The sequence below is a fragment of the Melanerpes formicivorus genome, unplaced genomic scaffold, assembly GCF_026170545.1.
Source record: "Melanerpes formicivorus ecotype bairdi unplaced genomic scaffold, bMelFor1.0.p_v2 SCAF_60, whole genome shotgun sequence".
Lineage (NCBI taxonomy): Eukaryota > Metazoa > Chordata > Aves > Piciformes > Picidae > Melanerpes > Melanerpes formicivorus.
Genome location: NW_027142412.1, coordinates 4039379 through 4067214, shown reverse-complemented (window position 1 = coordinate 4067214; position 27836 = coordinate 4039379). Strand labels below are relative to the sequence as shown.

General features: G+C 63.9%; 1 protein-coding gene across 1 annotated transcript; it reads left to right on the top strand.

The window, feature by feature from the left end:
- Positions 1-229: 229 nt before the first annotated feature.
- Positions 230-26680, top strand: LOC137453015 (oxysterol-binding protein 2-like). The gene is made up of 13 exons (XM_068161918.1): positions 230-323; positions 6560-6810; positions 15640-15838; positions 16430-16547; positions 16655-16721; positions 17331-17498; positions 19084-19329; positions 20973-21093; positions 21710-21813; positions 22094-22193; positions 22537-22718; positions 22989-23205; positions 24211-26680. Exons 1-13 carry the CDS (start codon positions 245-247, stop codon positions 24351-24353), a joined length of 1995 nt encoding a protein of 664 aa, XP_068018019.1. The 5' UTR covers positions 230-244; the 3' UTR covers positions 24354-26680.
- The last annotated feature ends 1156 nt before the right edge of the window (positions 26681-27836 follow it).

Genomic DNA, 27836 nt, shown 5'->3' with positions numbered 1-27836 from the left:
CAGGGGGTGGTCGCTGGGGGGTGGGGGCTCGCTGCCCGCGTGTGGCCAGGCTGTATCGCGGGCGGTGCGGAGCTGTAAGTGCAGCGCTGGGCTGGCTGCCGCAGGGCAGGACCTGGCTTTTGCTTTGCTTGTTGCTGTCAGTGGCAGCACTTTGCTTTTCCTTTCCTTGTGTTTGTTTGCTTTGCTGCGTTCCTCCTCCGCCCTCGAGCTCACACCATGTAGGGCAGAGCCCTCCGCTGTGGGGATGAAGGGGAGGGGCTGCTGGGAGCCGGGACCCCTCCGCTCCTTCTGCACCGCCGCCTGTCTGAATAAATTGCACAAGGGTTAGTGGCCTTCCTGGCACCCTCCTGGCACCCTCCTGGCACCCTCCTGCCCCCGCAGCCTGCCCCGCGGGCGCTCCCCTGCCAGCCCTGCGCTCGGTGAGGAGCGAGGCAGGGGCTGCCCTGCCCGGGAGCCTCCGCAGGGTCGGGAGGGTGTTTGACCCCTTCGCAGGAGCCCCGGGAGGCAGGGAAAGAGGGAAGATGCTCTCTGTGGACCTACGGGGGGTGCTGGCATAGTGGGAAGGCATCTCGGGGCAGGGCTGGTGGGCATCAGATGGGCTGCTGGGGTGGGGTGGAGGTTTATGCAGTGCCTGGCTCTGGCTCCTTTGGCTTGAGAGAGGTTTGGAGGGGGGTTGGAAGCTGATTTGTTGTTCAGCTGAGGTGAAATGGGAGGATTCCTGTGGCTGGCTTCTGCGTTGGCTCTGCTGAGAGCCTGGCTCAGGGCAGAGCTCTCTGGGTTGGGTGTCCTGCTCCCAGCTGGGTTTGGGGGCAGCACTGCCAGCCCAGTGTGGCTGTGGTGGGGGAGAAGCTGGAGAGGAGCCAGGGATGGAGAGAGGGATCCTGCCCCTCTGCTCTGGGCAGACCTCACCTGCAGGGCTGTGTCCAGCTGTGGGACACAAGACAGACCTGGACCTGATGGAGAGGCTCCAGAGGAGGCTGTGAGGATGAGGAAGGGCCTGGAACAGCTCTGCTGAGGAGAAAGGCTGAGAGCCCTGGGGCTGCTGAGTCTGGAGAGGAGAAGGCTGAGAGGGGACCTGATCAATGTCTATCAATGTCTGAGGGGTGGGGGTCAGGAGGGGGGTGCCAGGCTCTGGCTGGTGGTGCCCAGGGACAGCACAAGGAACCACAGGGATGAGCTGGGACCCAGGAGGCTCCTCCTGAGCATGAGGAGAAAGTTGTTTGGTGTGAGGGTGCTGGAGCCTGGAGCAGGCTGCCCAGAGAGGTTGTGGAGTCTGCTCTGGAGCCTTCCCAGCCCCTCCTGGGCACTGTGCTCCTGGGCAAGCTGCTGTGGGTGCCCTGCTGGAGCAGGGCTTGGACTGGGTGAGCTCCAGGGGTCCCTTCCAAGCCCTCCCTGCTGGGGTTTGATCCTTCAGTGTAAATGGAGCTTCCAGACTCTGACCCTGTCTTGTTTTCACTGTGTGCTGAGGAGGGGGCTCTGCAGAGCAGGGCCTGAGTGTCAGCCTCTGCCTGATGACCCTGCTCAGCCCCTCCTGCTCAGCCCCTCCTGCTCAGCCCCCCCTGCTCAGCCCATCCCCATCCTGCTCTCCAGCATCTCTTCACAATGACTTATTTTAGCCAAATGGAATTTCCTTCTGCAGAAAAAAAAGGCATGGGAAGGAGAGCTGCAAATAGGTCAGCTCAGAATTCAGGCATTGAGGATTTACAGGCTTCAGATGACCAAAAAACAAACAAAAAAGCTTCCCCCCCCTCCAAATCTAGGTTGGCCTCTGTGGCCTCTTTGGCTTTCCTTTGGAGCTGCTTCCCTGGCTGGGTGATGCAAGGACAGGAGGGGCACAGGAGAGCTGCACACACATCACAGCTTTATGTAACTCAGCTTCAGCAGGCAGTGAAATGGCCCCAACGAAAATTGTGCTCACAGAGGGCTGCAAGCAGCCTGAGTGCTGCTCTGGGAATCCTCCTGGGAGTGCTGGAGAAACAGGGATGAGCTTGCAGAGAGTGGCTCAGGTTGGAAGGGACCTCAGAGAGCATCTGCTGCAACCTCCCTGCCTGCAGGGACAGCTCTCGGCTACACTTGGGTGCCCCAAGGCCTCATCCAGCCTGGCCCTGAGCACTCCCAGGCAGGAGGCAGCCACAGCCTCCCTGGGCAGCCTGTGCCAGAGGCTCAGCAGCCTCACACTGAGCAACTTCTGCCTCAGCTCCACTCTAACCCTGCTCAGCCTCAGCTCCAAACCATTCCCCTGGGTCTGGCTCAGACCCCCTCAGCAGAAGTCTCTCTGCAGCTTCCTGCAGGATCCCTTCAGCATCCTGAGGTTCAGCAGCTTCAGCATCCTGAGGTTCAGCAGCTTCAGCATCCTGAGGTTCAGCAGCTTCAGCATCCTGAGGTTCAGCAGCTTCAGCATCCTGAGGTTGGGTGGGTGGGGGCCAGCTGTGTGCTGGGCTGCTGTGGCAGGGTGAGTGCTGAGGGGGCTGGAGCCCTGCAGAGGTTGTGCAGTCTCCTTGTCTGGAGCCTTTCCAACCCCCCTGGATGTGTTCCTGGGTGCCCCTGCTCTGGCAGGGGGTTGGGCTGGATGCTCTCTGGAAGTCCCTTCCACCCTCTCCCCCCCACCATGTCTCTGTGATTCCCTTCCCAGCTCAGCTTATCCAGGGGTGGCCTGGCCAGGAGCAGCAGCACCCTGGGGTGGCTCTGGGTCTTCCCTGGTGGTTCAGGAGTGGGTGTGCAGCGTGGCCTGGTTTAGGGGTGGGCTTGGGGCTGCATGGCTGTGCCTTGGTGGCCACCATGCCCCTGAATGTCCCCAGGAGCTGCAGGGCCAAGCCCTGACCTGCCACCAGCACCTGCCCTGTGCTGCCAGCCTGCATCTTCCCCACCAGCTCTGGAGAGATTGGCAACAAGGGGAAGTGGAGCTGAGGGAAGCCTTAGAGGCAGAGAAGGGAGGCACTGAGGGAGCTTCTGCCTCCCTGTGAGAGGCTGCTCTGGGTGCTGAGGGCTGGTGCTGCTCTGCAGGCTGAGGAGCAAGCCCCAGGAGGCTCAGGGGCTGGTGGCTGCCGAGCTGGTTGACACAGATTAAAGAGCAGCACAGCTCCAAAAATAATCTCCCCAGCTTACCATGAGGCTGTTCCTATGGCAACTGCTTCATGCCAGTGCCCTGCAAATACAGCTCACAACAGAGGCACTCAGAGGTGCCCTGCAAGGCTAAACAGTGAGGTGGGGAGCCAGGGGGGCTCGGCTGGAGGGGTGCTGGGGGTGTGCAGGGGCTTCTGGGCTGCCCAACTTGAGAGAGCCAGGGAACTGCTGGGGAGAGCCCAGGGGAGAGCCAGGAAGCTGCTGAGGGGCCTGGAGCAGCTCTGGGAGCACCAAGGCTGAGAGCCCTGGGGCTGAGAGCCTGCAGCAGAGCAGCCCCAGAGGGGAGCTGAGCAATGCTCAGCAAGAGCTAAAGGAGCTGTGGGGGGCAAGAGGCTGGGGCCAGGCTCTGCTCAGTGGTGCCCAGGGACAGGGCAAGGGGCAGAGGGCACAGACTGGCACCCAGGAGGTTGCATCTGAAGAGGAGGAGAAAGTTGTTTGGTGTGAGGCTGCTGGAGCCTGGAGCAGGCTGCCCAGAGAGGTTGTGGAGTCTGCTGGTGTGGAGAGCTTCCAACCCCCCCTGGGCACTGTGCTCCTGGACAAGCTGCTGTGGGAGCCCTGCTGGAGCAGGGCTTGGGCAGGGTGAGCTCCAGGGGTCCCTTCCAGCCCCTCCCTGCTGGGTTCAGGGATTTCAGCACTGGGAGGTGTTTCAGCCTTGGCTGTGGGTCCTGAAGCACAGAGCAGTGCTGGGCTGGCAGGGCTGCTCCTGGGCAGCTTTGTGTCTCCTTTGGCTTGCTCTGGTTCACTTTCAGCCATCCCTTCTGTTTCCTTCTCCCTGTGCTTTGCTTTCAGCTGCTTGCAGCCAGCTCTGCTGCTTCAGAGATTTCTTTTTCACCCTGAGTCCCAGAAGCATGACCTGGGCCAGCGCTCCTCTTGTCTGGGGCTGCAGGTTCAGAGGCAGGGTGAGGGGGGTGGGAGAGCTGGGGGTGGAGGGAGGTGTGCTGAGGGTTCCATCCTGCTGCCCAGCCCCATGGCCATGAGAGCAGCTGTGGGGCAGCAGGGAGGTGCAGAGGGATGTTCAGCTCTTAGCCTGAACCAGCAGCATCACAACTGGTGTGGGCTGACCCAGCTCCCTCCCCCCCCCTCTTTTATTCCTGGGCTTTGAGGCCTTTATGTAATTCTGATGTAAAGAGATGGGGCACAGAGTGTCCCTGCTGCTGCCTCCAGCTGGGCAGGATCAGCACACAGCCTGCAGCCACGGCCGGGAGGGGACGGAGCCCATCCCACACCCTGCTGGCTGTGTCCTCCCCCAGCCAAGGGCCAAGGTCCCCAGCCTGAGCCTGCAGCTTGATCCAGGCTTTGCTCTGGGAAACAGAGCACCCCCAGGAGCCAGGAGTTCCGACAGCCCCAGGGCTCTGCTCTGGCCATCACAGCAGGGCAGGGGATGGAAGGGACCCCCAGAGTGCATCCAGCCCAGCCCCTGCCAGGGCAGGGCACCCAGAGGCACAGCCAGGGGGGCTGGGAAGGCTCCAGAGCAGACTCCACAACCTCTCTGGGCAGCCTGCTCCAGGCTCCAGCACCCTCACACCAAACAACTTTCTCCTCATGCTCAGGAGGAGCCTTCTGGGTCCCAGCTCATCCCTGTGGTTCCTTGTGCTGGGCACCACCAGCCAGAGCCTGGCACCTTCCTCCTGACCCCCACCCCTCAGACATTGATAGCATTGATCAGGTCCCCTCTCAGCCTCCTCCTCTCCAGACTCAGCAGCCCCAGGGCTCTCAGCCTTTCTCCTCAGCAGAGCTGTTCCAGGCCCTTCCTCATCCTCACAGCCTCTGTTGGACTCTCCCCAGCAGGTCTCTGTCCCTCTGGAGCTGGGGAGCCCAGAACTGGACCCAGCATTGCAGGGGTGGCCTGAGCAGAGGGGCAGCAGAACCTCCCCAGCCCTGCTGGCCAGGTGTTTTGTCCTGGGAGGAAATGGGGGAGGGATCTGGGGGTTAAATGCTGCCTGGGGCCAGGCAGGGAGAGGCTTCCCTCAGCTTGGCACTGTTCTGGCTGTCTCTGTAAGCAGCTCCAATGATCTTCAGGAAGTGTTGCTGATGTCTGCCAGCACAGCAACTGCAGACTTGGCTTCCCTCCTTGAGTCCCCCAGAGCTGGGGGTGTTTCCTGACATCAGTGGTGCTGGGAGATACCTGGCTTGGGTCTGCAATGAAAGCTGAGCTGCTGTGGCTGGCTTCTGCCAGCTGCTGTGGCCAGCAGGAGTGGGGCAAGGACTGGGGTTAGGGTTAGGGGGTCTGGGGTTAGGGTTAGGGGGCATTGGGGAGGTCACACCTTAAATCCTGGGGTCAGGTTTGGGCTCCTGTCTGCAAGAAGGACACTGAGGGGCTGGAGCAGTTCAGCAGAAGGGCAGCAAAGATGGGGAAGGGGCTGGGGATATGCTGCCTGGAGAGGAGGAAGCTGAGGGGAGACCTCCCTGCCCTCTACAGCTCCCTGCCCAGCCTGTAGCCCCCTTGCAGATATTGCAGTGCAGCTCTGGGGTCTCCCTGCAGCCTTCTCTCCTCCAGGCTGCCCAGCCCCAGCTCTCCCAGCCTGTGCCCATGGCAGAGCTTCTCTGCCCTCTGCTCATCTTGGGGGCCTCCTCTGGACCCTCCCAGCAGGTCCAGGTCTCTCTTGTGTTGTGTCTCTCTTTCCCCAAGCTCCCCCAGGTCTGGCAGGGAAGCTGGGGACAGGTTTTGCTGGTCCCCATCTCTCTTGAATCCCAAAGCAGCTGCTTGAGGGAGAGGAAAGGGCAAGGGGCTGCTCCCTGCTCTGCTCCTTCATGGCTGTTGTGTGTCCCCAGAGGGACCTTGGCTGAACCCCAGACACAAAGATGAGGCAGACCTCGTGCAGGACCTCTCTGCTGTCCCTTTCAGTGCTTGCTCTGTGGGGGCTGCTCCACCTGCCCCCGGGCAGTGCTGGGAGGAGCTGGAGAATTGCCTCACACTTGCTGCTGGCTTTGGGGGCTGAATCTCTGGGTCTCCCGGAGCTGCAGGCATAACCATCTCTGCCGTACCTGAGCTGCTGAGGGAGGAGTTTTCTGCCCCCCCGGGGGTGTGATGATGGTTGTGGGTGAAGGCTGTTGCTCTGCCTGAGCTTCGTGACCTCTCCCTTGGGTGAAGCACTTTCTCCTGCCCTTAGCGGAGCCCGGGTGCAGGGCACCTTGACTCCGTGCCTGCTGTGGAGGGGAGAGCCTTGACCTATGCCCCCCCGCTCCCAGTGCCACGTAGCCTTTTACCCCCTCCGAGCCGCGTCCCAGCGACAGCCCCGAGCACCCTCCAGGTGCGTCCCGGGGGCCGTGGGTCGCAATCTCTGCGCACCGCCAGGCTTCGGCCCCGGGCCGGGGGGCGACCCCCGCTGACACCGACCCCTGGAGCCGCTGGCAGGCGGGAGGTCGCGGTGCCCCCCGCGCTGGCGGGCAGGGGGTAGCCATGGAAACCATTCTTCCTCCATCCCTCCCCTGGCAGATGACTCTGGCGACGAGGAGCCCGCCGCGCAGTCGGACAAGGGCGAGCTGCAGGGCACGCTGAAGAGCCTCTCGGGGAAGCTGGAGGACCTGAGCACCTGCAATGAGCTGATCGCCAAGCACGGCGCCGCCCTGCAGCGCTCCCTCAGCGAGCTGGAGAGCCTGCGGCTGCCGGCCGAGAGCGGCGAGAAGATCAAGGCGGTGACCGAGCGCGCCACGCTCTTCCGCATCACCTCCAATGCTATGATCAACGTGAGTGCCCCCGGACCCCCCCGGCCCCGCCGCCTCCTGGCCCCCGGCCCCCTCCTTCCCCGGCGGGCGCCGGTGCGGGGCGCGGCCGGGGGCTGGCTGCCGGCTGCCGTGAGGGGCTGCCGGGTTGGGAAGGGGCAGCTCGGGGAGCGGGGCGGGGGCGTGGGGAAGCCCCGAGGCGGGGCTGGCACCGGCACCATCACCGCAGCGCTGCCTTCCGCGGAGGCTGCTCTCCGGTGGTGGTGGGAAGGGGGAAAAGGCAGGGCTGGGGGGCTCGGGCTGGGGGGCTCGGGCTGGGCTTTTCTAGGGGATGACTTTCTGGCTGGCACAGCAACCTAGGGCCCGTGGCTGCTGCAGGTGCAGACCCACGTCCCCCCCATGGCTCTCATCCTCTCTGGCTTCCATGAAGCTTCTCTTGCCTGACACGAGCTGGGGATTTAACCCCCTCGGGGGCCCGGCGCTGCCTGGTGCTGGCTGTGCTCTCCCAGCCCAGGCAGCTGGAGGTTGCTGCTGGCACTGGGACTGCTCCCTGCCTTGTGCTGCTCCCCGCGGTGCTTTCTGCCTGTTCTTGGGACAGCTTCTGCTCGGGCTGTGGGGCTGCCTCCATGGCAGTGAAGAGCTGCCTCCCTTCCTGGGGAGCCTTATTTCCCCCATGGAGCTCTGGGCAGGGGGAAGGAGAGCAAAACTGAATTGAATATTGAAAGGGGGAGGGATAAAGCCCAAAGCCCACCAGAGCTGGAATAATAGATGAAGGCAGAGCTGGGGGAATTGTGACTGGAGCAGTGCTGTCCCCATGGTGTCCCAGCCCTCAGCCACAGGAGGTTGTCTGTTGCTTTGTGAGCTTGGGAAGCATCCTCAGAGCCCAGAGCAGGGGCTGGAGGGCACTGGGGAGCTCTGTGCTCCCAGCATCCCCCCAGGCACAGCCCCCTCCCTGCCCCTGCTCGCAGGATTTTTAGCTGTGGAGGGGAAAGTGCTTCCTGAGGTGGTGCCTGGTGCTGTGGAGCAGCTGGGGGGCTCATGCAGGGCTCTGCCCATGGAGAGCTGAGGGGAGGCTATGGAGCAGGGTGGCAGCGTGGCACGAGTGGTGATGGGGTGTGGGCAGGGAACTGCTGGGCACAGCTGGGAGCTGCTGGACTCTGCCCTGCTGAGACCACTCCTGGAGTGCTGTATCCAACAGTTTTGGGGTTCTCCAGTTCCAGAGGGACAGAGACCTGCTGGGAAGAGTCCAACAGAGGCAGTGAGGATGATGAAGGGCCTGGAACAGCTCTGCTGAGGAGAAAGGCTGAGAGCCCTGGGGCTGCTGAGTCTGGAGAGGAGAAGGCTGAGAGGGGACCTGATCAATGCTATCAACGTCTGAGGGGTGGGGGTCAGGAGGAAGGTGTCAGGCTCTGGCTGGTGGTGCCCAGGGACAGCACAAGGAACCACAGGGATGAGCTGGGACCCAGGAGGCTCCTCCTGAGCGTGAGGAGAAAGTTGTTTGGTGTGAGGGTGCTGGAGCCTGGAGCAGGCTGCCCAGAGAGGTTGTGGAGTCTGCTCTGGAGCCTTCCCAGCCCCCCGGCTGTGCTCCTGGGTGCCCTGCTCTGGGTGCCCTGCCCTGGCAGGGGTTGGACTGGCTGCTCTCTGGAGCTCCCTTCCAGCCCCTGCCCTGCTGTGGTTCTCTGATTTCTCCAGCAGCCTTTTGGGAGGGGATGAGCAGAACAATTATTTGCTGTGTCCAGGCTGAAGAGAGAGGAGGTTGTGGTGGTTGTGATGTGGTAGAAGCTTGAGTGAGGCTGTCTGGAGGCTGGGATGGCATGGAAAATACTGTGCAGGGTGAAAGCCAGCAGCAGTATGGCTTGGCCAAAACACAGCAGGTGAGAGGGACCAGGCAGGGAGCAGGGCTGGGTTTGGGTGGACAGCAGAGCCCTGCTTTTAACAGCATCCTTTTGTGCTTCAGCTCTTGGCTGAGTCTGGAGATGGTTCTGAAAGGGAGAGGCTGTGGTGTGGAAGGAGCTGGGTGTTGAGTCCAACCCCCCTGCCAGAGCAGGAGCAGAGAACCCAGCACAGGTGGCACAGAACCTCCAGGCAGGGCTGGGAAGGCTCCAGAGAAGGAGACTCCACAACCTCTCTGGGCAGCCTGCTCCAGGGAGGGATGCCCCAGAGGGGGATGCTCAGGATTGAGTGCTCCAGGGCTGGATGCTCTGGGAATAGATGCCCCAGGGCTGGCTGCCCCCAGGGCCGGCTGCCCCAGGGCGGTGCGGGCGGTTCCCATCCAGCTGCCTGTGATCTGATTATGCAAACGCGGCCGGAGCCGGCGGCAGCAGGGGAGGAGGAGGAAACCAACAGCCGCGGAGATGCAGGAGCTCGGGGGGGAGGTCACCTCCTGCCTGCCTCAGCCCTCTCCCGGGAGGGGGAGGAGAAGGCAGCTCGGGCTGCCCCTGGGGGAGGGCTGCCAGGGGAAGGGCTGGGCAGAGGCAGAGCAGGAGGTGCAGCGCCCCTGTGGCCCTGGGCACGGAGGGTGGCAGTGCTGCCGCTGAAGCCCAGCAGCCAGCCGGCTGCTCCCTCTGCTGCCAGCCCTGCCCCAGGATCCCAGGTAACCCTGCACGGGGGGAGGCTCCTGGCACAGCTCAGCCTTGGTGGGACCCAGAGGCTCTGGATCAGCAGCCTGGGAGCAGCAGCGAGGGGCAGGGGCCGAAGGGCAGGTCCCCGTCTGCTGCAGGGGAGGAGTGGGAGGGATGAGAGAGTAAGGAACAGCAGTTTGAAAGGATTAGAGGAGCAGAGGTGAGGAGCACTGGGCTGACCTCTTGCAGGGAGAGCTCCTGCCTCACCACTCAGCAGCAGGGCTGCGTGGCTGCGCTGAGGGAGCCAGCTTGGGCCTCAGGAAGAGCCTGCAGGGCTGTGGGTGGTGCTGGGAATGTGGATGGGGATGGCTGCAGCCAGGCTTGGAGGTGGCTGAGCTGGCTCTGTGCTTCCCTGAGGCATGGAGAGCAGCAGGGCCTGGGCTGGAGCATGCATCACTCCTGGGCTCATTGGTGTCTTGCCTCAAGGTTTCTCTACCACAGAGGATTTCTTTGCCATGAGGGTGCTGAGACACTGCCCAAAGAAGTGTGGACAGCTCAGCTCTGGAGGGGTTCAGGGCCAGGCTGGATGAGGCCTTGAGCAGCCTGTGCTGGTGGGAGGTGTCCCTGCCCATGGCAGGGGTCTGGAACTGGATAGCCTTCAGGGTCCCTTCCAACCCAGCCCATGCTGTGGTTCTTTGATTCTGAGGAGCAGAGTTGGAGGAAGGCTCAGCTGGGCTGGTGCAGCATGGGCAAGGAGAGTGGTGGAGGAGCCAGGGCAGGGTGTGGGGCTGTGCTGAAGATGCTGAGTGGGCAGGGAGCCCTGGGAGCCCTGGCCTGCAGCAGGAGTCCTGAAGGACTCCATCTCTAGCTCTTCAAGAGGCCACTGTGCTGGTGTCCCCCCGAGCCCATCACACAGAGGGTGCCAGCCCCTGCTTTGGCACCCTCACCCTTTCCCATGGGAACAGACCCCTCTGGAGTGAGACAGCAGCCACGAGGGCCCTCCCCCCCTCTGAACCTGCAGGGAGGAGGTTGATGTGCAGCACTCAGAGCTTGCACTGGCAGGGGATGGACAGCAGCCTTGTGCTGCTGCTCCTCCCAGGAAGGCAGCCCTGGGCCGCTCCCTTCAGCCTCTCTGAGATGCTCAGCAGCACACCAGAGGCTGCATCCTCCAGCCCTGGCAGCATTTCTCTCCGTGGAGCCCTTTGGGGCCAGGCCCTGCCCCAGGAGCAGTTGTGGGCTGGCTTTGTGCCATGCCCTGGTGCCTGGAGGAGCAGTCAGCCTCTCCCTGTGACCATGCTGGGCTCTTGGAGATGCTGAGTGGCACCTGGCTGGGGAGCAGTGTGCTGGTGGGCACTCAGATGGGGCTGTGGAGGGGCAGAGTGCTGGAGGTGAGGGTTAGAGCTGCTCACTTGCTTTATTTGGAGACCTGCAGGGTGCCAGGAGGGCACTCCAGGCTGTCCTGGGGTCCTGGGCAGCCAGAATGAGCTGTGACAAGGGCTGGGAGTGCCAGGATGGGGGACAATGGATTGAAGCTGGAGGAGGGCAGATTGAGACTGGAGATGAGGAAATTCTTGAGGGTGAGGCTGGGCAGACCCTGGCACAGGCTGCCCAGGGAGGCTGTGGATGTTTCCTCCCTGGAGGTGTTCAGGGCCAGGCTGGATGAGGCCCTGAGCAGCCTGTGCTGGTGGGAGGTGTCCCTGGCCCTGGCAGGGGGTTGGCACTGGGTGGTCTTTAAGGTCCCTTCCAACCCAACCCATTCTGTTAATCTATGAATCCATTGTCCCTCATCCTGTCACTCCCAGCCCTTGTCACAAGTCCCTCCCCAGCTCTCCTGGAGCCCCCCAGGCACTTTCCAGCCCAGCCGCTGGAGCTGGAGCAGCTCTCTGCTCCGTGCATCCTTACAGCTCAGGGTTAATTCTGGCTCTGCAGCGAGCGAGCTGCAGCTTCCAGCCCTGGATTTGCTTCCTGAGCAGCAGGGATTGCCCTCAGCAGCCCCAGGCAGATGCTCTGCTCCCCACAACGGGAGCCGAACGCCGGCGGTGGGGCAGGGACCCTCCCCGGGGTGGTTCCGGCGGCGCTGGCAGTGCGGGAGGAGCTTGCTGCGTTAATTAACGGCGCTCAGGGCGGCCGTTAATTGGCCCGGGGAGAACCATGTCAGCGACCCAGAAAAGCCCCAGCCCCGGGATTAAATCTGCAAGCCAAGCCTAATCCTGCCAGGAGCAGCAGGCTGCAGCCAGGGCTCTGCGTGTCCCGGCGCTGGCTGCTGCGGATGCGCTGCGCCCCCAGGTAAAGAACTTGGTGGGGACTTGGCTGTTCCCTGGGGGAGGTGGTGGAGGGCGGTGGGAATCACCCTGGGGCCTGCCCCTGTCTGGGCAGCTGCCAGAGAGGGGCTGAGGGGCCCAGAAGGTTGGAGAGGGGGAGCCCAGCCCCTGTGTTGGGAGCAGCTGCAGCAGCTTCTTCTCTGGTCTGTCCTTTATGGCTTCTTTAGCTAGGAGTGTGAAGGCATCTCTGAGCAGAGCTATCCAGACTGGGCCTTCCTCCAGCTCCCATCATCATCTTCATAACCTCCCATTGTTGCTGAGTCCTCCCAGCCAGGTGATACCACAGGTGTGGGTGCTCAGCCCTCCTGTGTGGCCTCGGTGCCTGCTGCTGCTTCCTCTTGCAGACCTGCTGTATCCTCACCATGCCCTGGGGCTTCTCACCTCTTCCTCTCCTCCTCCTTGCCTTCCTCCTCTGCCTCCTCCTCATTGTCCCAAGCCCAGGAGGCTTCAGACTCCTTAACTGGAGCTCTCCTCACAGTGTCATGTGAGATGAGGGTGGTGGAGCCTGGAGCTGGGGTGGTGGAGAAGAGAAGGCTCCAGGGTGACCTTCTGGTGGCCTTGCAGTGCTGAAAGGGCTGAGCAGAAAGCTGGGGACAGAGTTTGGAGCAGGCCCTGTTGGGACAGGAGAAGGAGTGGTGGTTTGAGCCCAGGCTGCCCAGAGAGGTGGAGCTGCCCCATGGCTGGCAGCAGTGCAGCTCAGGTTGTCTGGGGCTGTGCTCAGCCTGCAGCTGCAGCTGACCCTGCTGGCTGCAGGAGGGTTGGTCTGGGTGAGCCTGAAGGTCCCTTCCCAGCCAAGGCACTCAGTGCCTCCATGGCTTCAGGATGGGGCCAGGTCTGCCACCAGCAGCCTCTGCCAGCTCTGCCCTGCTGGTGCTTGGCCAGGTTCCCATCGCAGCTTGGGGGTGGAGGCTGCAGCTTTGTGCCCGGGGGGCTGCTGGCTCAGCAGGGGGCTGGGTGTGGGAGGGCTGAGCCGGGGGCTGCACCGTCAGCAGTGTCCCATCCCTGCTCTGCCACACAGCTGAGTCCTGCCACAAGGTCCTCTGCTCCTCTGGCAGCTGCCAGCTCGGTGCCTGCTGCTTGTTGGCACCATGGGGCAGGAAGGGAGGCTGGGGAGGGCACTGGGTTAATGTCTGCTAGGGCTCTGCCTCGAGGGGCACGAGGTTGTGCTCACCTTTTGTCCAGGAGGATGAGGATGGAAACTGCCCAGTGGGAAAGGAGCTGGGGGTGCTGGCTGCCAGGAGGCTGAAGATCAACCAGGGTGTGCCCAGGTGGCTAAGAGGGTACCTGGCATGTGTCTGCAATACAGTGGGCAGCAGGACCACAGCAGGGCTGGTGCCCCTGGACTGGGCACTGCTGTGGCCACACCTTGGGTCCTGAGGTCAGTTTTGTGCCACTCACTCCAAGAAGGACACTGAGGGCTGGAGCGGGGCCAGAGAAGGGCAACAGAGCTGGGGCAGGGTCTGGAGAGCAGGGCTGGGGAGGAGCAGCTGAGGGGGCTGGGGGTGTTCAGCCTGGAGGAAAGGAGGCTGAGGGAGACCTCACTGCTCTCTGCAGCTCCTGAGAGGAGGCTGCAGCCAGGGGGGGTTGGGCTCTTCTTCCACAGCACAAGAGGAGATGGCCTCAGGTTGCCCCAGGGGAGGTTCAGGTTGGACAGGAGGAACAATTTCTTCCCCTTGAGGGTTACCCAGGCCTGGCCCAGGCTGCCTGGGGCCTGGATGGAGTCCCCATCCTGGAGGGGTTTCAGAGCTGTGTGGATGTGGTGCTGAGGGCCATGGGGTGGTGGTGCCCTGGCAGTGCTGGGGTAAGGCTTGGGCTGGATGAGCTGAAAGGTCTCTTCCATCCAAACCAATTCTGTGCAGCCAGCTGCTCCCTCTGGCTCCTTCCCCCAGCATCTGTCAGGGAAGAAGGCACTGAGGTGGCAGCACTGCCCTGGACGTGCCCTGGACATTGTGGCACCAGGGGGTGGGTAGGATGGAGGAGAGCTGCTAAGGGCAGCTGCAGCACCTGGCCCAGCAGAGCTCTTTGCAGAGGCTCCACACGAGGGCCCAAGCAGCTTCCTCCAGCTCCCAGGGTCGGAGCTGCCCATGGGCAATGCCAGCTGCTTGCTGCCAGCAGGGCTGCCCGCCCTGTGCTGGGCACAGCTGCTCCTCCAGCCTGCAGAGAGGGCTCCAGCAGGCGAGGAGAGAGGCCAGCAGGAGCATCATTAACTCTTCTGTGGGAGAGCCCTGTGCAGGACAGAGCTCTCCCAGGACACCAGAGCCAGGGTCAGGTCTCCAGGGGGCTGGCAGTGGAGCCCCCCTCGTGCTGTGGGCTCTGTGCTTTGCAGGCTCCTGAGCCCAAGGAGTTCCTGGGGGCCTGGACAAGACAAGAGGAAGGAAGAAACTGCAGCAGTTCAGTGGTGCCCTGCTCCTGCTGGCCACACATTGCTGGTCCAGGCAGGGCTGCTGGTGGCTTCCTTGGCTCCCTGGGCACTGCTGACCTGCAGCTAGCTGTCCAGCTGCATCCCACCGGGCAGCACTGCAGTGGGGCTTGAGGTCAAGGAACCCCCCTGGGGCAGACTCCTGGGCTACCTCCCTGCTCTGGATGCTGAGTCTGGCGCCTGGGGGATGTGCTCGGCCCCAGAGGCTCAGGACTTGCCCTCCCCGGGGAGGCTGCGGTGCAGTGTCAGCAGCGCAGCTGTGTCCCAGGCTTCTGATGAGCACAGGAAGGAAGGCAGCACTCGAGCAGCCAGGGGCTGGGGCCCTGCTGAATGGAGCTCAGCTCCTCCTCTGTCATTCACCAGTGAAAAGGAGATGATTGAGCACAGCTGGTGGCTGCTTTGTCTCCTGTCCCTCCTGGGTGGTGAACTGCTCCTTGTGCTCCAGGCAGAGGAAGGGTCTGGCTGAGGAGCAGATTCATAGCTGCCTGGAATGGGTTGGCTTGGAAGGGACCTTCAAGATCACCCAGTGCCACCCCCCTGCCAAGGGCAGGGACAGCTCCCACCAGCCCAGGCTGCTCCAGGACTCATCCTGCCTGGCCTGGAGCACCTCCAGGGAAGAGGCAGCCACAGCCTCCCTGGGCAGCCTGTGCCAGGGCTGGAGGTGAGGTCTGAGCAGAGCCCAGGGGCAGAATCTCCTCTGCTGCCCTCTGCCCACCCTGCTCTGGCTGCAGCCAGCACACAGCTGCCTGAGGGCTGCAGGAGGCTCTGCTGGCTCCTGGGGAGCTGCTCAGCACCCAGCACCCCCAAGGCTCTTTCTGCAGGGCTGCTCTCAGCCCCCTCTGCACCCAGCCAGGATTTGTGCCTGGGCTTGGCCTGAGCCAGCTGCAGGCCCTTGCCCTGTGGCCTGCTGACCCTCCTGCAGCTGGCACTGGCCACACTGCTCCAGCCTGCCAGGACCCTTCTGGATGCCATCCCTGCCCTGCAGTGAGTGCCCTGCAGCACACAGCTCGGCGTCAGAGGAGCTCTGAGCTCCCTCCCGGCCCAAGCCGTGCGGTGTCAGAGGAGCTGTGGAGATGGCTTGCAGCCGTGGCAGCGCGGTGTGGCAGTGGCATTGCAGCGTGGCAGCGCGGTCTGGCAGCGCGGTCTGGCAGCGCGGTCTGGCAGCGCGGTCTGGCAGCGCGGTCTGGCAGCGTGGCCGTGGTGTGGCAGCGTGGCGTGGCAGCGCGGTCTGGCAGCGTGGCGTGGCCGTGGCAGTGCGGCGTGGCCGTGGCAGCGTGGCCGTGGCAGCGTGGCCGTGGCATTGCGGCGTGGCAGTGTGGCGTGGCAGCGTGGCGTGGCCGTGGCAGCGCGGTGTGGCCGTGGCAGCGTGGCGTGGCCGTGGCAGTGTGGCGTGGCAGTGTGGCGTGGCAGCGTGGCGTGGCAGCGTGGCGTGGCCGTGGCAGCGTGGCGTGGCCGTGGCAGTGCGGCGTGGCAGTGCTGGGTGGGTGGGCAGCTGCTGCTGGGAGGGCCGTGCCAGGAGCTGAGCCTCGCCCCCTGCCTCCCCTGCCCGCAGGCCTGCCGAGATTTCCTGGAGCTGGCCGAGAGCCACAGCCGGCGCTGGCAGCGAGCGCTGCAGCATGAGCGGGAGCAGCGCATCCGCCTGGAGGAGACCATCGAGCAGTTAGCCAAGCAGCACAACAGCCTGGAGAGGGCCTGCCGAGGGGCCCCCGGCCTTCCCCCCGCCCCCTCCGGCGGCCCCAGCACCGCCAAGGGTGAGCAGAGCCCCTGCGGTGCCCCGAGGCTCCCTCCTCTCTGGGTCCTGCGCCACCACCATCCCTGGCTGGCTGCGGCTCCCTGCCTGGGGCTGCACCTGCAGCACCTCTCTGACTGCAGACATGGGGCCTGGGGGGCCCACGGCGGCGCTGGCAGGGCTGGAAGCCCTCTGCTGGGAGACCAGGCTGGGAGGGTTGGGGTTGTTCAGCCTGGAGAGGAGAAGGCTCCAGGGAGACCTTCTGGTGGCCTTGCAGTGCTGGAAGGCTTTGACCAGAAAGCTGGGGGCAGAGTTTGAGCAGAGCCTGTTGGGACAGGACAGGAGGGGACAGCCCCCTGTGTGTCTGCCTCTAGCAGCCTGCTGGCATGTCTGGGGGTGCAGGGAGGCTGTGGGTGCCCGCAGCGGGGAGCAGGGCACCTGCCAGGGCACAGCCTTGCTTTTAGAGCTGGGAATTGGTAGGGCATCTCCTGGTCAGGGAGTGGGTGGAGAGGAGGAGGAGGTGAAGCTGTCAAGGCAGGGATGCAGCAGGAGGAGGAGGGGCTTCATGCTGGCTGGGTTCCAGAGGGCACCAGCAGCACCTTTGTGCCCACAGGGAGTGTGCAGTCAGCCAAAGGAGAGGCCAGTGATGAAGATGAGGAGACAGAGTACTTCGATGCCATGGAGGATGCACCAGCCTTCATCACTGTAACTGCAGACCCCAAGCACCACAGGTAGGAGCCCCTGGCCCAGGGCAGCCTCTGGCAGGCAGCTGGGACCCGCTGGGAGGGCAGGGGGAGCAGGGAGCAGCCCTCAGCAGCTGCTGCTTCCTTCCCTGCAGGCGTTCGGGCAGCAACCTGAGCGGGGCCAGCGAGGGCCACCCTGAGGACTGGACCCTGGAGGACAGTGTGAGTTGGGTAGGGGGTAGGGAGGGTCCTGCTGGGATGAAACAGGGCAGAGGAGCAGGAGCAATGGAGGTGGCTGGAGGCACTCTGGCTCCACAGCTCCAGGATGGAGCACTCTGGCTGCTCCGTGAGCTGAGCAGGAAGAGCATCTGAGCTGTGCTACAGCAGCAGCCTCGGGGGAGCAGGACAGTGCTGGGGGGCAGCTGCCAGTGATGCCCCTGAAGGGGCTCCAGGAGAGCTGGGGAGGGACTTCTGACAGGGGCTGGGAGTGCCAGGATGAGGAACAATGGATTGTAGCTGGAGGAGGACAGACTGGGACTGGAGATGAGGAGGAAATCCTTGGCAGTGAGGCTGGGAAGAGCCTGGCACAGGCTGCCCAGGGAGGCTGTGGCTGCCTCCTGCCTGGAGGTGTTCAGGGCCAGGCTGGATGAGGCCCTGAGCTGCTGGGCTGGGGGGAGGTGTCCCTGCCCCTGGCAGGGGGCTGGAATCTTTAAGGTCCTTGCTAACCCAGACCATTCCCTGGTTCTAAGTGCACAGAACATCTCCTGAGCTCTGGTTGCTGCTCCCAGGAGCTGCCAGCTCAGGTTTGGTTTTCTCCTGTTGCTTCTGCAGGTCTTTGAAAGCTCAAATCAGAGCAGCTACAATGAGTCCACCTGCAAAGATCTCCTGCCCAAGAGGAGGAGGAGGACTCGGATCCCTGACAAACCCAACTACAGCCTTAACCTCTGGAGCATCATGAAGAACTGCATTGGCAAAGAGCTCTCCAAGATCCCCATGCCTGTAAGTGGGCCTGGCCCAGCTGCCAGGGGCTGGCAGGGAGGGGGGTGCTGGACACTGGCCATGAGGGTTAGGCACAGCTCATGGGTTGGGAGGTACTCACCTGAGGGCAGGGATGGCACCCAGAAGGGTCCTGGCAGGCTGGAGCAGTGTGGCCAGTGCCAGCTGCAGGAGGGTCAGCAGGCCACAGGGCAAGGGCCTGCAGCTGGCTCAGGCCAAGCCCAGGCACAAATCCTGGCTGGGTGCAGAGGGGGCTGAGAGCAGCCCTGCAGAAAGAGCCCTGGGGGTGCTGGGTGCTGAGCAGCTCCCCAGGAGCCAGCAGTGCCTCCTGCAGCCCTCAGGCAGCTGAGTGCTGGCTGCAGCCAGAGCAGGGTGGGCAGAGGGCAGCAGAGGAGATTCTGCCCCTGGGCTCTGCTCAGACCTCACCTCCAGCCCTGCCTCCAGCTCTGGGTCCCCAGCAGGAGAAGGACTCAGAGCTGTGGAGAGAGCCCAGAGGAGGCCACAGAGATGCTGCCAGGGCTGGAGCAGCTCTGCTGGGAGCACAGGCTGAGGGAGCTGGGGCTGTGCAGCCTGCAGAGGAGAAGGCTCCAGGGGCACCTCAGAGCTGCTGCCAGCACCTGAAGGGAGCCTGCAGGAAGGCTGCAGAGAGACTTCTGCTGAGGGGGTCTGAGCCAGGCCCAGGGGAAGGGTTTGGAGCTGAGGCAGAGCAGGGTCAGAGTGGAGCTGAGGCAGAGCAGGGTCAGAGTGGAGCTGAGGCAGAAGTTGCTCAGTGTGAGGCTGCTGAGCCTCTGGCACAGGCTGCCCAGGGAGGCTGTGGCTGCCTCCTGCCTGGGGGTGCTCAGGGCCAGGCTGGATGAGGCCCTGAGCAACCTGGGCTGGTGGGAGGTGTCCCTGCCCATGGCAGGGGGCTGGCACTGGATGAGTGCCTGGCACCTGTGAGTCAGAGGGGGGAGTTGGTCTCTCTGTGCTATTCTGAGGCACCAGCACAGCCCAGCACCACCTGGCAGCTATCCTGCAGCACCAGCAGCTTCTGGTAAAGGCCTGCTGGGTACAGCAATAAGCTGAGGAAGTGAAATGCCAGCAGCTGCTGGGGCCTGCAGGGAGGAGATTGATCCTTTCCCTGTGCACCACAGCGCCCTGGGAGCAGTGCTCAGCTTGCACAGCACCCCGGGGCTGAGGGGCTGGGACTCCCCCTGCCCTGCCCAGGGGCAGGGACCTGCTGTCCCAGCCCTGCTCTGGAAATGCTCAGCCTGGTGCCCACCCCTGCTGCCAGCTCCTCTGGTGGTGGTTGGGTTACAGTGGGGCTCTGTGATTCACAGATCACAGCTGGCACTGGGCTGCAGGGCACCCCCAAGGGCATCCTGTCCAAGGGCTGCAGGCAGCAGGGGCAGCTGCAGCTGGGGCAGGCTGCACAGGGACACAGCCAGGCTGAGCTTGGATGGCTCCAGGGCTGGGGCACAGGCTGGAGAACCAAACGTGCAGGGTTCTGGTGCTTAGCAGGGCACAGGGCTGGGGGAAGGGGGCCGAGGGGTGCTGTGCCCAGCTGGCACCTCTCCTGCTCTGCCAACCTCTGCTTGTTGCCCTGCAGGTGAACTTCAACGAGCCTCTCTCCATGCTGCAGAGGCTGACGGAGGACCTGGAGTACCACGAGCTGCTGGACAAGGCAGTGAAGTGCGAGAGCTCCACCGAGCAGATGTGCTTCGTGGCTGCCTTCTCCGTCTCCTCCTACTCCACCACCGTGCACCGCACGGCCAAGCCCTTCAACCCCCTGCTGGGGGAAACTTACGAGCTGGACCGGCTGGAGGAGCTGGGGTTCCGCTCCCTCTGCGAGCAGGTCAGCAGCTGGGGCAGGGCAGCAGAGAGCAGCCCTGAGGGAATCACAGCATGGAGGGGAGCTCCAGAGGGCATCCAGCCCCTGCCAGGGCAGGGCACCCAGGGGCACAGCCAGGGGGGGCTGGGAAGGCTCCAGAGCAGACTCCACAACCTCTCTGGGCAGCCTGCTCCAGGCTCCAGCACCCTCACACCAAACAACTTTCTCCTCATGCTCAGGAGGAGCCTCCTGGGTCCCAGCTCATCCCTGTGGTTCCTTGTGCTGGGCACCACCAGCCAGAGCCTGGCACCTTCCTCCTGACCCCCACCCCTCAGACATTGATAGCATTGATCAGGTCCCCTCTCAGCCTCCTCCTCTCCAGACTCAGCAGCCCCAGGGCTCTCAGCCTTTCTCCTCAGCAGAGCTGTTCCAGGCCCTTCCTCATCCTCACAGCCTCTGTTGGGCTCTCCCCAGCAGGTCTCTGTCCCTCTAGCACTGGGGAGCCCAGAGCTGGACACTGCCTCCACCCTGGGGGTGTTCCAGGCCAGGCTGGATGAGGCTTTGAGCAAGCTGGGCTGGTGTGAGGTATCCCTGGCCATGGTGGGGAGGTTGGAGTTGATCTCTGAGCCACCCCTGTGATTCCATGACTGGGAAACAGAGCCCCAGCCCCTGCCCCTGCTCTGGGCTTCCCTTGGCTGCTGCTGTGCTGCTCAGCCTGGCACTGGTAATCCTGTGCCTGAAATCCAGTTACCCAAAGAGGATTTCACAGAGAGCTTTTGGCTCTGCTCACCTTTGTAATCCACCAGCTGGAGGGTGCTCAGCCTGTAACTAACAGCACTGCCAGCCCAGTGTGGCTGGGGTGGGGAGCCAGCAATGGGCACTGCCCAGGGATGGAGAGAGGGATCCTGCCCCTCTGCTCTGGGCAGACCTCACCTGCAGGGCTGTGTCCAGCTGTGGGACACAAGAGAGACCTGGACCTGATGGAGAAGGTCCAGAGGAGGCACCAAGACGAGCAGAGGGCTATGGGCACAGGCTGGGAGAGCTGGGGCTGGGCTGGGGAGGAGAGAAGGCTGCAGGGAGAGCCCAGAGCTGCACTGCAACATCTGCAGGGGAGCTGCAGGCTGGGCAGGGACTGCTCAGGAGGGGCTGTGGGGAGAGCACAAGGAGCAAGGGTTGGGAACTGGAGCAGGGCAGGCTCAGGTTGGACAGCAGGAGGAAGTTGTGCACAGGGAGGCTGGGGAGACACTGGGACAGGCTGCCCAGGGCTGGGCTTGAGGCTCCATGCCTGGAGACATCCAGGCTCAGCCTGGCTGTGTCCCTGTGCAGCCTGCTGCGGCTGGAGCTGTCCCTGCTGCCTGCAGGGCTTGGCCAGGATGCCCCTGGGGGCTCCCTCCCAGCCCAAGGCACTCTGTGACTCCCTGGGGAGCAGGGCCCTGCCATGAGTGCCAGCACAGCACCATCTCACCAGAGCAGTTGCTCAGGTTAAGACCTCATGGATGAGGCTTTGCCAAGGAGCTCTGGAAGGTCCTGGCAGTAGCTCCCTGCACCTCCCTGTGCTGCTGTGGGAGCTCGTGGGGAGATGCCCAGGAGAAGCATCCTCAGCTGCCATGGGGCACTGGCTGGTGCTGGTGGCTGTGACCTTACAGAGTGTCCCTCCTGTCTGCCAGGTGAGCCACCACCCCCCAGCAGCTGCCCACCACGTCTACTCGCGGCGGGGCTGGACGCTGTGGCAGGAGATCACCATCGCCAGCAAGTTCCGGGGCAAATACCTCTCCATCATGCCCCTGGGTAGGTGACCTGTGCCAGGGGCCCTGGGCCTTGCCTCCCTCCCCCTGCTGCTCCTGCAGGACCCCAGAGCTCGGTGAATCCCCCCCGAGCTCCTGATTGCAGCCAGCCCCACGACCTGGGTGCCCTGGGGATGGGAATGCTGCCAGCAGCAGAGGGCCTTGCTCTGGAAGCAGCCTCCGTGCCCAGCAGCTCCTCCTTGCCCAGCAGCTCCTCCGTGCCCAGCAGCTCCTCCGTGCCCAGCAGCTCCTCCTTGCCCAGGGCTTCAAGGGCAGCTTGCTGCTGGCATTCCCCCTCTGCCTGGCAGGCTCCTTCCAGTGCCTCCTTTGTCTGCTGCCTGGGCTGGGCAGCGTGGCTGGGGCCGGCCCCAGAGCTGTGTCATGGTGCTGGGAGTGCAGCTGGCAGCACCCAGCAGTGCTGCTGGTGGGCTGGAAGCAGGGCAGAAGGCCTCCAGCTCCCTGGCTGCAGCAGAATCTGCAGTGTGGCAGCTGGGGGTTGAGGTTGGCTCTGGGGTTGTGCACGTCATGGTGCCAGGGGGGCTGTGTGCCCTGGGGCAGGGCGCCCCCAGCTCTCCCCAGCCGTGGCCCTCGCTGAGCTGGGGGTCCCCCTCTCTCCACAGGAGCCATCCACCTCGAGTTCCACTCCAGTGGCAATCACTATGTCTGGAGGAAGGTCACCTCCACCGTCCACAACATCATCGTGGGCAAGCTCTGGATTGACCAGGTCGGTGCCAGCCGCTCCAGGGCGACGGAGCTGCCCTGGCACGGGGGGTGCTGGGAGGGCTCTACCTTCCTGGGGTGTCCCCACCCTGCTCCTACCCCCCTGGGAAGCTGGCAGGGGCCAGAGGAGGCTCTTGCCGAGGGTGGTGATGCCCGGGCTGGGCCCTGCCCTGCCGCCGGTGGGCCCTGGGGCGGGGGTGGTGCTCGGTGCCCGCGCTGCGACTGATGCCTGCTTTGTCTCCCTGCCAAGCCTCTCACTCGCTGTGGTTCTGTCTTCCATCCAGTCTGGTGAGATTGAGATTGTTAACCATAAGTCAAAAGATAAATGCCAGCTGAAATTTACCCCCTACAGCTACTTCTCCAGGGATGTGCCCCGCAAGGTGAGCGCCCAGCAGGCTGCCCTGGCGTGGGGTGGGGCCTGAGATGGGCTCGAGGGCTCCCAGTGCTTCAGCCAGGGTGAGCCCCAGCCTGGGGGGAAGGAGCTGTGCCGTGGGGGCCGCCAGGGAGGGCTGGGGGGGACCTCCAAGCAGAGGCTGTGCCGGAGGTGCAGCACCGGGAGGGCTTTGCCGGGCTGGAGCCCCAGCGGCGCTCAGGGCGCCCTGTGCTGGGCTCGGCTGAGGACACGCAGTGCCCGGCTCCAGCTGGGGCACCCGGGGGCTGTTGTGCCCTCCTGCACCCCCCCGGGCGCTCGCAGGGGCCAGCAGAGCCCTCTGTCGCCGCAGGTGAGCGGGGGTGGTGAGCGACGCCGAGGGCAAGGCTCACTACGTCATGTCTGGCACCTGGGACGAGCGGATGGAGTGCTCCAGGATCGTGCAGAGCAGCCAGGGCGGTGCCAGCACCGAGGGCAAGCAGAAGACTGTCTACCAGACCCTGACCCCAAAGGTCCTCTGGAAGAAGTACCCCCCTCCCGTGAGTGCGCCCCCGGGGCGGGCTGGGGGCCGGGGGCTGAGCCGGGCCGTGCCGTGCCGGGCCGGGCCGGGCAGGGAGAACGCCGAGCACATGTGCTTCTCGGAGCTGGTGCTGGGGGCTGGGTGCTGAGCTGGGGGCCGGGTGCTGAGCCGGGCTGAGCCGTGCCGGGCCGTGCCGTGCCGGGCAGGGAGAACGCCGAGCACATGTGCTTCTCGGAGCTGGTGCTGGGGGCCGGGTGCTGAGCCGTGCCGTGCCGTGCCGGGCAGGGAGAACGCCGAGCACATGTACTTCTTCTCGGAGCTGGCGCTGACGCTGAACGAGCCTGAGGAGCGGGTGGCCCCCACCGACAGCCGGCTGCGACCCGACCAGAGGCTGATGGAGAGCGGCCGCTGGGACGAGGCCAACGTGGAGAAGCAGCGGCTGGAGGAGAAGCAGCGAGCGGTGCGCAGGAGGAGGGAGGCCGAGGCCGTGGAAGCCCTGGAGGAGGGTGAGGTGCTCCGGACGGCGACCCCTGGCTGTAGGGGGAGGGGGGATGTGGGGAAGGGAAAAACAACCCTGCTGGGTAGAGGGGGTGGAGAAGGGACAGTGGAAGTGTTTGGAGGTGGGGAAGAGGTGAGGGACTCAAGGGAGCTGAAGCAGGTCTGGAGAGGAGGTCTGGGGAGGAGCAGTTCAGGAAACAGCTCTGCTATGGGGCAGGCTGAGGGAGCTGGGGGAAGAGAAGGCTCCAGGGAGACCTCAGAGCAGCCTTCCAGTACCTGAAGGGGGCTGCAGGGAGGCTGCAGAGGGACTGTTCCCCAAGGCCTGCAGGTACAGCCCCAGGGGCAATGGTTTGAAGGGAGAGCAGAGCAGATTGAGATTGGATGTGAGGAACAAGTTCTGCCCCAGGAGGCTGCTGGAACACTGCAGCAGGCTGCCCTGGGAGGTGGTTGGGGCTCTAGCCCTGGAGAGCTGGAGAGGGCTCTGGGCAGCCTGCTCCAGTGGAGGATGTCCCTGCTGAGTGCAGGGGTTTGGTCTGGATGAGCTCTGGAGCTCCCTTCCAGCCCAACCCACTCTGTGATGCTATAACTGGGGCTGTCCAGGCTGGAGCAGAGGAGGCTGAGGGAGACCTCATTGCTCTCTGCAGCTCCCTGAGAGGAGGCTGCAGCCAGGTGGGGGTTGGGTTCTCCCTAGTCTCAGGTGATAGGAGAGGAAATGGCCTGGAGTTGTGCCAGGGGAGGGTTAGGTTGTAGGTGAGGAACAATTTCTTTGCTGCAGGAGTGGTCAGGGCCTGGCAGAGGCTGCCCAGGGAGGTGGTGGAGTCCCCATGGCTGGAGGTGTTCCAGAACCCTGTGGCCATGCCACCTGGGGCCGTGGTTTGGTGGCCATGGTGGTGCTGGGTTGGTGGTTGGACTGGATGCTCTCGGAGGGCTTTCCCAGCCCAAACAGCCCTGAGACCCTGGGTTTGGGGTGGGTCTGGGGCCCTGGCAGTCCTCACAGCCTGTTGCTCCCCCAGGGAAGGACTACGAGGGCTACATCCCGCAGTGGTTCGAGCGCAAGGTGGACGCCGTCACCGGGGAGCTGATCTGCGTCTACAAGGGAGGCTACTGGGAGGCCAAGGACAAGCAGGACTGGAGCAGGTGTCCTGACATCTTCTGACACGGCCAGCCCCATGCCCTGGGGCACACAGGGGCAGCAAGGGCAGGCTGGCAGCGCCCTGCTCCTGCCCCCGAGAGCAGCACACAGAGCTGGGCCAGGCACAGCTCCAACAGCAAATCCAACCAGGGACCCCGAACCCAGTTTTGTATGCACAGAGTCCAAGCAGCCCTTCCCTCCCCTCTCCTCCTCCCCTCTTCTTCTTCTTCTCCTCCTCCTCCCCTCTTCTTCTTCTTCTCCTCCTCCTCCCCTCTTCTTCTTCTTCTTCTCCTCCTCCTCCCCTCTTCTTCTTCTTCTCCTCCTCCTCCCCTCTTCTTCTTCTTCTCCTCCTCCTCCCCTCTTCTTCTTCTTCTCCTCCTCCTCCCCTCTTCTTCTCCCTTCTCCCCTCTTCCCTGTTGTCAGGGGTGGCTCTTTCAGCAGCTACCAAGGGAGCTCACCTGGGGCTGGCTCCTTGGCAGCCTGTTTCTTGCTACCAGGAGCTGCTGCCTCTTCTCTGCCAGCTCCTTGGCTGTCCTGGGCCAGGACACCCAAAGATGCTCTCCCTGGGGGATGCTGTGCAGCTGTGTGAGCTCTGGAGCCTTGCTTTTGTTCTGCCCTGGGTTTTCCTTCCCCACTCCTCTCTGGACTTGATGGAATTATTTTTTTAAGAAAAAAAAGAAAAAAAGCAACAAAAAACCCTTGCTCCTGGTTCAGGTTCCTGCAGAGATGGACACAAAGGAGACAGCCTCCACATCCTGCTCAGAAAACCACCCCCGGGGGCTCTGGGGGCTCTCAGGAGCTCCTGCAGTGCCCACTCCCCCCGGTTCCACCAGGCCAGAAGCCTCCAGCTGATGACCTTTTGGTTTTGTGACTTCATTTTCGTTCTGTGCAGCAGCTTTGGAGCAGACTCTCGGTGATCTGCCAGGGTTAGGCCAGGCTTTGGACTTGTCCTTAACACAGAGATGCTTTGTGAGAGTGATTGCAGTGAGGTTTGGTTTGGTTTTCCTGCACCCATCTCTGGAGGGAGGAAAGGCCTCCCCGAGGGTGGGGATGCCAGGCAGGCACAGGGCAAAGACCAGCCCTGGGCTCTGCACACCAGGAATGCTCCGGGGGGCCCAGTGCCAGCTCTCTCCCACCCCATATTAACACAGGCCGGGGCTGGTGGGCACCTGGACCTCAGTGCTGGGCTGGCACAGAGCTCTGCCCTACTCCAGGCAGGAGGGGAGGGGAGAGATGCCACAGTGCCAGCTGGGTGGGGCCTCCCTGGTGTGCAGCCCTGGGCCTGGGTCTCCCAGCCCTCCAGCCCTGTGCCTTCGCCGTTAGGGGGAACTGAGGGGCAGTGCCCTGGCACAGCCTGGTGCCTGGCTCCATACCTTCTCCCTCCTGACTGTTCTCTCCAAGGAGCAGTTTCAGGTCATCATTAAAGCAGCCTGAAGCCCTGGCCAGGGGGCACTGTCCTGCCTCCTGCTCAGCCCTCCTGTGTTCCACCACCTTGCCACGGCCCTGGCCCCACCGGGAGGAGCGGAGCGAGCCTGGCCGATGATCGGTGAGGACCAGGCGTGGGCAGCCCTGGGGCGCTGGCACCCGGGCAGGGGGCACACATCCCAGCACCAAAGCTGGCAGGACCCCAGGGGTGAGATCTGCTTGGCCAGAGAGCAGCAGGGAGAGCCAGGTGCCCACATTGCCCTGCCAGATCAGGACTGGAGGAGGAAGTTCTTCAGTCTGTCAGGGTAGGGAGAGCCTGGCACAGGCTGCTCAGGGAGGCTGTGGCTGCCTCCTCCCTGGAGGTGTTCAGGGCCAGGCTGGATGAGGCCCTGAGCAGCCTGGGCTGGGGGGAGGTGTCCCTGCCCATGGCAGGGGGTTGGCACTGGGTGAGCTTTAAGGTCCCTTCCAACTCCACCTGTTCTGTGAAGCTCTGATCTCCTTTTTGGTGTCTTCTCCTGCTCCTCACCACTTCCACCACGCTGACTTCTGCTTCCTGGGGGCTCAGAGCCGCCCCGGGCTGGCTGGCAGCTCCGCAGTGAAGCCACTGAGCAATAACAAACCTGGAGTCAGTGGTAACTGGAGCACCCAGGCTGCACAGAGGACACTTCTGCAATCAGGTTCCTCAGCTCCTGCTGGCCACAGCTTCCCCTCCAGCACCTCCCTCCCCATCCACAGGCTACAGACTGTGTCCAGCCTAGCAGTAGTGAGTGGCTGTTGGAGTGGCAGCACCCAGTGTACCCTCTGCATCTTATTTATTTGCTTCTAATTTATATCTCTCTATAAAAAAACCAAAAACCAACCCAGAAGAGATCAAATTATTTTGCTTACATTTCTATGGTTCACAATAGATGAAAACCATGAAGACAGGAAGCCTCTGTCTGAGTTCTTGTAGCACGAGGGGCTGGGGGCACACCGGAGCAGGGAGCCTGTGGATGCCCCTTCCTGCCAGGCTGGGTGGGGGCTGGTGGGAGGTTGGCATGGCAGAGGGGTTGGAACTGGGTGAGCTTTAAGGTCCCTCCCAACCCATTCCATGAGTCTGATGTGCTCAGGCTTGTCCTGGGGGCAGGGGTGATGGCAGCCGAGGGGTCGCCACAGCAGAGAAGCCACATTTGGCTCCAAAGCTTGGCCAAGGGAGGAGTGCCAGGGAAGGAGGAACAGGAGCTGTGCTGGGGTGAAGGAGTTTCTCTGGGGCTGGTGGGACAGAGCCTGGGGGGCACTCTGTGGGGCAGGAAGTGGCCAGGAGTAGTTGGGGCAGGAGAGGAGGCCCCGGGAAGGCAGAGGAGGGTCTGGGCAGGGCTTGTGGAGGCAGGCTGGGGAGGCCTGGGACAGGCTGAGACTGGCTGGCTGCGGCGTTGCCAGGAGACAGACACACACAGCACTGCCTGCCCTGCTGCTGCTGCCCTGCTGCGGCTGCCCTGCTGCTGCCCTGCTGCCCTGCTGCTGCCCTGCTGCTGCCCTGCTGCAGCCCTGCGGCTGCCCTGCTGCTGCCCTGCTGCTGCTGCCCTGCTGCTGCTGCCCTGCTGCTGCGGCTGCCCTGCTGCGGCTGCCCTGCTGCTGCTGCCCTGCTGCTGCTGCCCTGCTGCTGCCCTGCTGCTGCTGCCCTGCTGCTGCTGCCCTGCTGCTGCTGCCCTGCTGCGGCTGCCCTGCTGCGGCTGCCCTGCTGCTGCTGCCCTGCTGCAGCCCTGTGGCTGCCCTGCTGCTGCTGCCCTGCTGCTGCTGCCCTGCTGCTGCGGCTGCCCTGCTGCTGCTGCCCTGCTGCTGCTGCCCTGCTGCTGCTGCCCTGCTGCTGCTGCCCTGCTGCAGCCCTGTGGCTGCCCTGCTGCTGCTGCCCTGCTGCTGCTGCCCTGCGGCGGCCCTGCTGCTGCTGCTGCCCTGTGGCTGCCCTGCTGCTGCTGCCCTGCTGCTGCTGCTGCCCTGCTGCTGCTGCCCTGCTGCTGCCCTGCTGCTGCCCTGCTGCTGCCCTGCTGCTGCCCTGCGGCTGCCCTGCTGCTGCTGCCCTGCTGCTGCTGCCCTGTTGCTGCT